Raw genomic sequence first — 9,715 nt, forward strand, 5'->3', positions numbered from 1 at the left:
ATGGGGCGGCCTCCGGCCCCCTGCCCGCCCGCCCGCTCCCGCCGCCCGCCGCCGCACCCCTTCCCCGGCCGGCGGGAAGCGGCGGCTCTCCCCCGCCACCCGGCTCGCCTCCTGCTCTGATTCTCTGCCCCTCGGCCGGTCTGGGGGAGGCGAGGAAGGGGTACGTCCCCTCGCACTTCTCCCCCCCCCCCCCCGTCATTTCTCTTTTCGCCCCCCTTTTTTTGCCTTCCCCCTATCGCCTCCCACACCCCATCCATCCCGTTTCTCTTCCACTGGGGCTCTTCGGCGGCCATGCGGCCGGTCCCGGGCGAGCGGCTCTAAGTCGCCCCTCGCCCGAATGGCCCCGCGGAGCCGCGGGCGGATGGAGCCGAGCTACGTCGTGGGTATCTGCTGCCTGGTGCTGCTGGAGCCGGGCCGGGTGTGGAGCGGCGAGAGCAGCACCGGGGCGCCAGGTGAGAGCGGGAACGGCAGCCAGGTACCGGCGGTGGAGACCACGGCCCCGGCGCCCACCGGGGCGGCACCACCGGGTGGGGATCGCTGCCGCGGTTACTACGACGTGATGGGGCAGTGGGACCCGCCGTTCAACTGCAACGCCGGCATCTACCAGTACTGCTGCGGGACCTGCGGGTACCGCTTCTGCTGCCAGTTCAAGCCCGGGCGTCTGGACCAGAGCGGCTGCTCCAACTACGACACCCCCAATTGGGTTAACACGGGCCAGCCACCCACCCGGGTGGACGAGACCCCCGAGGACCCCACTCGTGACAGGACCAACATGATCGTCTACATCATCTGCGGCGTGGTGGCCATCATGGTGCTGGTGGGCATCTTCACCAAGCTGGGCCTGGAGAAGGCACAAGGTCCCCAGACGGAGATGACCGTCTCCAGGTAATGGGGTCCGGTCCCCACCTGCCCCACTTGATTTCCCCCCCCCCCCCCCCCCCCCCGGCATTGTTCCCAGCCCCTTGTGTGGGGTTAACCCCAGCTTCACCCTGGGGCTGACAAGAGGGTGAGGTGATCCCCAAAACCCCCATCCCAGCATGCTGAGACATCGGGGGGGGGGGGGGCGGGTGTTGGCTGCAGCCCCCCAACCTGTCCTGCTAGGGAGGGCTGCCAGCCAGGACAGCCTACATGAGAAAGGCTGATTGTACACCCGTGCCCTCTCAAAACAACATGCTCTGTCCCTTGAGGAGCCCTGTCCGTGGCTCAGGAGAGCCATCCCCACCGCCTAGTGCAGTGGGTGATGTGAGCTATAGGTTGTGGCTTCCCCCTGCCCGCCAAACCAAAGCTGTGGTTCCCGATGTGCAGGGGAGATGAGACTGGGTTTGACTGTGTGTGAGGTGACTCGGGACTGCAGTCCCCTTGGGCTCTGCCTCACTGGCAGCGCAGAAGCGAGAGGAGATGGTAAAGGCAGCTCCACCGTGGCTGCTGCGTCGCCTCAGTGTGCGTGTACACACGTGTGCACGCGTGTTTGTGCGTGTGTGTGCACTGGTGTGCACGAGTGCCCATCTCTGTGCACTGGTGTGGGACACTGGGGCTCAGCCTCCAGTGGGCACTTGGGCATCCTCCCTATGTCCACTGCATCCTGTGGCTGCAGCCCCAGCTTTTCAGCCCACTGCTGGAGCTGAGCGTGGGGGCAGGTTGGGGTGTCAGGTATACTTTGGCATTGGGGACCCCCTGCGCCTCCCCATGCTCCTGCCCAGCTCCCATGACTGTCAGTGCACCTTCTCTTCTCCCTCCTGCACCAGTCCTAGCTCCAGATACACCTCATTTCAGGGCTCTACTTCACATCTTCCCGGTGGGGACATCGAGCGTGGAAAGAAACCCGTTTTTATGTCATTTTGTTCAGGGAGTTTAGCTTAAAATGAAAAAACAAAACCACAGAGCTGGAGGCAGTGGTTTCACTGGGACAATTGGAGCCACCCCGATTGCACCCCCTGGCACAGACACCCTCTCCTTCCCCCTTCCTGCCCAGAGCTTTGGCAGCCACTGGGTGCTACACCCCAGCTCTGGACCTGCTGCACCCCAGACCCACCCAACTCCTTGCACCCACCCAGGGGAGCAGAGGCTGAGCCGCTGCTTTGAGGAGTGTCATATCTGTGCATGGATGGGGCTCACAGGGCCCTTCTGAGCCATGTATGGCAGTTTTGGGGGGGTCAGTGCTGTGCCCTCCTTGGCAGGGAGCCTGGCCGGGTGCTGCTGCACGTCTGCATCTCCTCCCTGTGTCGCCTGAGGAAGCGCTGGCACCTTGACAGGATCAATACGGCCTCCACCAGCCTCCCTGCCTCCTGACTCCCCTTCCACTCGCCCACCGCCATGTCTCTTTTTGGCCTCCCCTCAGTTCCTGGGAAGGGGATATTGTGTGTAGGGAGAGCTCAGTCCCCAGGACACCCAGACCCCTTTCCTCATTCCCATGCCTTCTCGCACCACCAGGACTGCTGGCAGGACTGCTGCCACTACTCACCAGGCGTATCCTCAAGGCTGTGCCTCAGGAGCTGTGTTTCCTCATAGTCCCCCTCCCTCTCGCTAATCCAAACTTTCCGAATGAGTTCAGGGAGATCAGTGCCTTTTCTCCCCAAAGCCACAGACCTTTGGGGCATATGGCCCAGGAGAAGGCAAGTTTTCCTTGCCTGCCTTTGTGGGACAAAACCAGAAGGGCACCTCCATCACTGCAGAAGTCAGGTGAGGTTTCATCATCTCCTGTGCCCTGTATCCTTTTGTATAAAGCCACGAGCTACTCTGGTTCCACAGGCATGGTGATTGGCAAGCTACGACAGGGTGTGAGCAGTGCATGGGGTATAGAGACCCAGGCACCAGGCAGGGCACCAGGAAGGGCACCAGGAAGGGCACCAGGCTGGACTGATGGGTGCTGGACTGATGGAGGCAGTGCCAGGGCTGGGTACACAGCACTGGCACCAGGAAAGGGATGCTGTCTCCTCCATCACAGTGAGCACTCAGTCGGCCCCGGCATTACATTCTGTCTCAGTGCTTGTGAGAGAACAGGGCTATTTCTAGCTGCCTCATTCCATACCCATGCATGGCTCGGGCAGTGCCACCGAGCCTCCCTCCTTGCGCCTCAGGTAGGAGCTTCTCATTTGCTCCTCGGGCACCGCATCGTGGCCTCGGGCCAGCTCCCTGTTGCACAGCCGGCTTGGTTTCCATTCCCATCCTTTTTTCCCTCCCGCCAGGGGTTTTCAGCTCCTGGGGAGTGCTGCCTGCCACCCCAGGACAGCTCCCGCTGCCACTGCTTGCACGCTTCTCACTCTGGGAAGGAAGGTCAACCACTTCTGCACCTCCAGATGTTTGTCATGGTCCTGGTCGGGGCGCAGGATGAGCGGCCAGGTGCAGAAACCCCACCAGCTCCTCCTAGACAGAGATACCTGAGCTCTCATCCAGCTTCTCCTAAGGTCCCCGTGCCTCAGGCTGCCTCCAGCATGGTTTCTGCTGGCTTTGGCTGCTGGTCCGCCCAGATGAGCTGCAGCTACCTGGTGTGTCTTCCTCTCCCCATCCGCCTTCCTCCTGCAGGGCCTTATGGCAGCTCCCTCAAACCCCTCTCCTTCCTGCTCAGCTCAGGCTTGGCACCCATCCCCACCACTCGCTCAGCCTGGCCAAGCCCTGCATTGAGTCAGGAACACCCGCCCCTGTTTTCCTCCAGACCCTGGATCTGCAGGGACACCAGATCCTTGGGGGACGCTGGGATCTGGCTGTGCCCATTATGTGAGAGCAGGCAAACACCCCTGACCTCCCTCAGAACCTCCTGGAGAGGGGACTGCAGTTTATGGCTGGGGTGAGCATGCCTATGGGGAGAGTTGGGCGAGGAGCAGCCTCCTGGGGGGCATTGGGATGCTGGAGAGGGGAAAACCAGCCTAGGGGCATAGGTACCCTGGCAGTCGCTGAACCCCCAGTGCTGGCTTTTCAATCCCCTTGTCCACCATGCTATTTGGGGTCCCAAAACTGACAGGGTTTTGTCCCTCACTGCAACTGACCACACCAGGTATTTCTGCGGTCCATGGCCATGCTTGCGGTTGATGCCCAAGGTAGTGGCTGGTGGAGGTGGAGAGGAGTTTGCAGGAAGCGTGGCGAGTCATTCCGTGCCATCTGGGATGAGGGAAGGGGCCCAGCTCCGGCAGGAAGGGAGACCTGGATCCCTGTCCCTAGACTGGATGCAGTGTCCCTCCAGGTGAGCTCACTCCCACTGCCCACACTTTGCCCTAGGTCTGTTCGTCTCTGCTGCAACCCCAGTTTTACAAAGATACCTTTTGCAGGATCCTTCCTGACCAGTGTCCCAGCCCCACCAGGCAGGTATCCCACAGAGCTGAGTGCATGGAAGGGCACAGCCTGCCCTGAGCGGATGCACTGTAAGCCATAGGAAAGGTCCCCACCATGGGACCTTGGTGAAGGTGGCACTGTGGCTAGGCACAGAGGCTGTGTGTCCTGCTGGGTGCCGGCCCACCTGCAGCTGTGGTTTGCCATGTTTCTCCTCCACCACTGTGTATTCTGCCATGCCCTGGGTCACGCTCCCACATGGGCACCTTCATTTCATGCACCAGTATTCCCATAGGGATGGCTTGGGAGCACTGGGAGCTTCATTCCAGCTCTTCCATGGAGCTGCCGTGGCCTCCAGCATCACTGCTCCCGTATCTGCCTCTTCACTTGGTTTCAGGGCTCGTGCCAGGCTGGTTTGGCACAACCAGGCTTGCTGAGGGCTGCGTGCCCACACAGTCGAGACTGTGCTCAGGCAAGCTTTGGTGGTGGCAACTGGCCTTCACACATGGCCTCATGCGCTCAGCACCCGTGGCCATGGCGGTGGATGGAGGCCTCGGTGGTGCTGCTCATTAGTTGCAGGTGAGCAGTGCAGGTTTAGAGCCACATCAGCCCTGTGTTCCCCACCTCCATCTGCACCCTGGAGCTGTCCTGGTGCCACAAACCATCCAGTGACCCACGGAGATGTGGCCTGACCTTCCCCAAGCCCCCAGCCACAGGACCATGCTGAGGGTCATGAAACTCCCCACAACACAGACAGACATCAGCTCGTCAGCACAGTGTCACCCTCCAGCTCCATCTCCCCTGCACTGCAGGGCCTGGGGACAGGGACTGGGGTGCAGCCCCCAGGGGCCCTGCTGACAGCCCTGACTGGTGGTGCGAGGGTGGGGGATGAGCCTGGATGTTGCCAATGCTGAGGGCTCATGCATGCTCCTCACCTTAGCAAAACAGCTCCTTAAGAACTGCTCATGCCGCTATTGGTGATTGTTATCATCCAAACACCCTGGGTGGTTGGCATGGAGGGCATGCTTATGAGAAAGAGCGCTGATGGATTTATCTGGAGAGGAAGTCACAGATAAAGGATTGCTCAAGCTTCATAAATAGACCCGAGGGGAAAAAAATACAAGAAAATAGGTCAAATCACATTGAACTTCCTGGTGAAACGAGCCCTGTTGAGTGCTGGGCCCTGGGGACAGGCGAGAACAGGCAGTGGCCAGAGCACCCCAGGGAAGGTTGGAGCTGATGGGGCAGGAGCTCCCCGCATTGACAGCCCACAGCCACAGGGATCTGCATCCCCCCGGTCCTGCCTGGGCACAGCTTGCAGCCCACCCGGGCTGGTGTCCAGAGCTCCTCTGGGTGCAGCACCCATGGCCAAAGGAGCCTGACTGGGCTCAGAGCTGGGGCAGTGGCTGAGGAGGGCTCTGGGGAGGTGAGGGGTTTCAGTACAGCCTGCCTGGGCAGCATGGTCCAAGGTCTGACCATCCTCACAGGGAAAAGGTTGTGTCTTCTCTTCAAACACCATTTCCCATGTTCTGGTTTGAACCTGTTGCCCCTTGTCAGGCCGGCACTGTCCCTGTTGCACCCTCTCTTCAGATGTTCACATACATTGATAGGATCCCCTGAAGCCTTCTCCTTTCCAGGCTAAACAGCCCAAGCTCACCCAGCCTCTCTTCACAGGACAGATGCTGCAGTCCCTTCGTCATCTTTGTAGCCCTTTCTGGGAGTCTCTCCAGTATGTCCACGTTTCTCTTGTACTGGGGAGCACAAAATGGACACAGCACTCCAGGTTTGGCCTCACCAATGCCAAGAGAAGGGGAAAGATCACATCCCTTGGATAGGCTGGCAACACTTTGCCTAGTGCAGCCTAGGAGACCGTCCTATGCCCCAAGGACACACTGCTGGCTCACAGTCAGCTTGGTGTCCTCCAGGCACTTTTCCACCAAGCTGCCTTCCAGCTGGTCACCCCCAGTATACACAGATGCCAGGGACTATTCCTCCCCCATTCCAGTTTATTCTGCTCCATGAGGGCCCTGTTGGCCCATTTGGGAGGTATTACCCAAAGCTCCCCAAGAACGCTGTCAGGTGAACCCAAAGGACAGCTCCCTTGTAGCTTTGTTCTTGCCGTCACCCACTGATGTTGACTGGATCCGGACTGGGAGGGAAATCATCCCAGGAACAATGCTTGGGGCCCCGCAAGCATCCACTCCTCTGGGTATAATGCATTGCTTTCCCCATTGCTCTCGTTGGCTTCCCTGGCAATTCCCTGCACTGGGTTCATTGGGCTTTTGAGTGCCCCGGGTCCATGAGCTGTCATATCCACCAAGTCAGAATAATTCCCCCCTTCCTCTCCAATTTGCACTGATGCAGCACGTTGAGTTTAATCTGCTGTTTATCCAGCCTCTTGCTAACGCTGAGCTCCTGCCGCAGCTCACGGTGTGTGTCTATGAGCCAGCCAGAGTCACAGAGGTGCAAGGCATGGGGATTAAGGAGCCAAAATGAGCCCTGAGTGGACACCCCTGTGCAGTCATGCAGGGGGAATGGTGTGTCTCCTCATCGCAAAGCCCCATACCAGCAGCAGCATCTTGTCCTGCTCTGGCACTTGCTGCCGAAAGCAGCATGTCCATGTGGACATGTCCTGCTCCGGTACCGCCAGTGTGCCGTGGTGGAACTGCAGCATCACCGTGCATGAATGTTAAACAAAATAGGGCTTCATCTTATGTGACGGTGCTTAATGTTTAATGCTCTTAGTTATAAGGAGGGTGTTACGCATGGATAGTCTGTGCGCTGGTGGCCGCTGCTAGTTCATCCTCCTCCCCAAAGAGGCACAAGCGGCCTCTCTAATCCCTTCCTCAGGATCTTCTTTTCTCTGAAGGGACTTCAGATATGTCACCTCCTCTCCCCACCTCCATCAGGCTCTCACTCTGGGGAAGCATCCCCGAGGTGTTGCTCCAGCTGCTGTCAGTTCAGGTTGCTCTGACTTGGTTTGTCATAACCTTGCAGCCCACTCCAAGCCATGTGTCTCCATCACCATCTGCACTCACTGGTGCTCCTGGTCCCAGGAGGGCTCAGCCCCCATCCACTGTTGGGGGAGCTTGCCAACCCCCATGCAGAAGCTGGGCTGGGACCCTAGGTGCACTCCTTGCTCCCAGCAGCCATTTCCTAACCCCAGGCTGCCTGGCTCTGCCTCCAAAGGCGGGGTTCAGATCTGGGATGCTTTGGTGGGGTCAGGGGAGCAGGGTGTTGCTCTAATGGCCCTTCATCCCTCTCCAGGACACTGACGGACCTGCTGAAGCAGCCAGGTCATGGCCCCTCCGAGCACATGGATGGCCTCATGGGAGGCATACAGGTCCCGCTGGGTGAGGGTCTGGCCCGCGGGTCCCCCCGGAACGACGCAGGTAAGATGCTGGCATGGTGGGGAAAAACAAGCTCCCCATGGTGAATAAAGGCAAAGGCATTTATTCACTCAGCCTTCAGCTGAGCCCCTCGCCCGCCTGCCTCTGCCCCCCCAGACAAGCCACCCTTGAACAACGCTGTGACCATTGCCCCCCCGCTGGGGCGGCCCCATGGCCATGGCAAGCGCCTGCCCCTGACCAGCAGCCTGGGCCTGTCGGCCCCTGCCTACGCTGCCTACACCACCCTCAAGGCTGGAGGTGAGTGCTGATGCTTCATGGGTGGGGTGATGCACCCCATAGACCCCACAGACAGGTGGGGAGGGGTGGGGGACTCACAGAGGGGCATAGGCAGGACCTGCACCCCAGGGCTCCAGCACAACTGCTCATGGCAGAGGTTTGCTGCCCCCCACTGCCCCATAGACTTGCTCCACTGTCCAGCCAGTCAGAGCCCAGGATCCCCCATGGACCCACTGCACTCCCCAGCCCAGATCCTCAGAGCCCAGGATCCTCCATGGACCCACTGTGCTCCCCAGCCAATAAAGGCTCGGGATCTCACATGGATCCGCTGCCACTCCCCAGCCAATCAGAGCACAGGATCCCACATGGACCCACTGCACTCCACAGCCAATGAAGGCTCAGGATCCCCTATGATCCACTGCAGTCCCCAGCCAACTAGAGCTCTGGACCCCTTAGGATCATCTGCTTCCTTCAGACAACCAGAGTTCAGGATCCCACATAGACCCACTGCACTCTCCATCCAATCAGCATCCAGGATCCCACACACACATGCAGCACTGTCCACCCAATCAGAACCCAGGATCCCCCATTACCCTACAGCACTTCCCAGCCAATCTGTGTCCAAGATCCCCCGCTCCCCAGCCAATCATCACACGGGATCCCTCCCGCCCCACTCCCTATCCCCACAGAGAGCGCCCCCGAGGACTTCTACCTGCGGCTGGGGGGCCCGGAGTCTGCCCCCTCCGGCACGCTGCCCTTCCCGCACGCCGAGGCGCCCGTGCTGCCCGAGGGCTGCCCGCTGCCCAAGGCCAAGCTGCCGGGGGGCCCGGCCTTCCCGGGGGGCTGGGAAGGGGCCGCCCCCCGCGGCCCCCGCCGGCCCGGCCTGCCCCTGGGCGCCGCCACCCCGCTGTACGGGCAGGCGCCGCGGCACCTCGCCACCAACAGCAAGACCGAGGTCACCGTCTGACGCCGGCACCGCTGGGGACGGGGCTGCCCCTCGGCCGAGCGCCGCTGACGCCTGCACGAGCTGCAGCGGCCGGACGTGGTAGCGGATGTGCCGCCCTCCCGCTCCCGGGGATAGAGCAGGCACCGGGGGGCAGGCTCGCAATCCGGGCAACAAGCTTCAGCCGTGCCCAGCCTCTCCATGAAGGGGCTGTGCCGGGGCACACGAGCAGCGCGCTGCTCAGGGGACGATGCTGGACAGACCACAGCCCCTAGGGATGGGGGACACGTCCTGCCGGGACCAGGCACCCCCACCCAGCTCCTGTGAGCAAGTCGGGGAAGAGCAACGGCCTCAAAGCACTGTCCTGGTGCTGGCAGCAGAGCCAGAGCAGCCCCTTTCCCTCCCCAGCCTCCCCTTACCCACTGCCTCAGCCTCCACCTTGTCAATAAATACTACATTAAACTGTATGGCCTTGGTATGGATTGGCTGGGGGACTCCATGCTGCTCCCAAAACCCCAGCTCCTTCGGGTGCAAAGCCTGCTCCCCGCCATGGAACACCCCCGGATGGAGGAAGTGGTGGGAACAGTGCTTCCAGAGCCAACTGAACAACCCTTTGAGCAGCTACATGAAAACCAAACAGCTCTTCTCTGCCTGAAGCTTAATGGTTCTGACAGTTTTACCAGGGGGAGCAGAGAACCAGAGACGGAGTAAAAGGACATTGTTCCAAGCAAGGTCAGGTAAAAGCTCTCCACGAATGTAGATGCTCTCAAAATTGCAGGCTTCTGGCCCAGCTCTGCCTCACTTGGCCCTGCTCAAGCCATCAGCCCCCTGGGTTGCTTCCAAAGGAGCACAGAGACACTACACTTGCTCCACCAAGGGGCGT

At 60.5% G+C, this 9,715-nt stretch overlaps 1 protein-coding gene across 1 annotated transcript; it reads left to right on the forward strand.

Moving 5' to 3' along the window:
- Positions 1 to 200: 200 nt before the first annotated feature.
- SHISA8 (shisa family member 8) lies at positions 201 to 8,856 on the forward strand. Its single transcript, XM_057430923.1, has 4 exons — positions 201 to 885; positions 7,531 to 7,655; positions 7,770 to 7,910; positions 8,579 to 8,856. Exons 1-4 carry the CDS (start codon positions 338 to 340, stop codon positions 8,854 to 8,856), a joined length of 1,092 nt encoding a protein of 363 aa, XP_057286906.1. The 5' UTR covers positions 201 to 337.
- Positions 8,857 to 9,715: the final 859 nt, after the last annotated feature.

The sequence above is a fragment of the Pezoporus wallicus genome, unplaced genomic scaffold (assembly GCF_028554395.1).
Source record: "Pezoporus wallicus isolate ANWC-B61680 ecotype Strahan unplaced genomic scaffold, APGP_CSIRO_Pwel_v1 scaffold_3294, whole genome shotgun sequence".
Classification (NCBI taxonomy): Eukaryota; Metazoa; Chordata; class Aves; order Psittaciformes; family Psittacidae; genus Pezoporus; species Pezoporus wallicus.

Excerpts from the sequence above, each read along its gene's own strand:
- SHISA8 (XM_057430923.1), top strand. The coding sequence starts at position 338 with ATGGCCCCGCGGAGCCGCGGGCGGATGGAGCCGAGCTACGTCGTGGGT. Across the intron at positions 7,656-7,769 it reads GTCCCCCCGGAACGACGCAG|ACAAGCCACCCTTGAACAAC; the intron begins GTAAGATGCTGG and ends CTGCCCCCCCAG. Across the intron at positions 7,911-8,578 it reads CACCACCCTCAAGGCTGGAG|AGAGCGCCCCCGAGGACTTC; the intron begins GTGAGTGCTGAT and ends CTATCCCCACAG.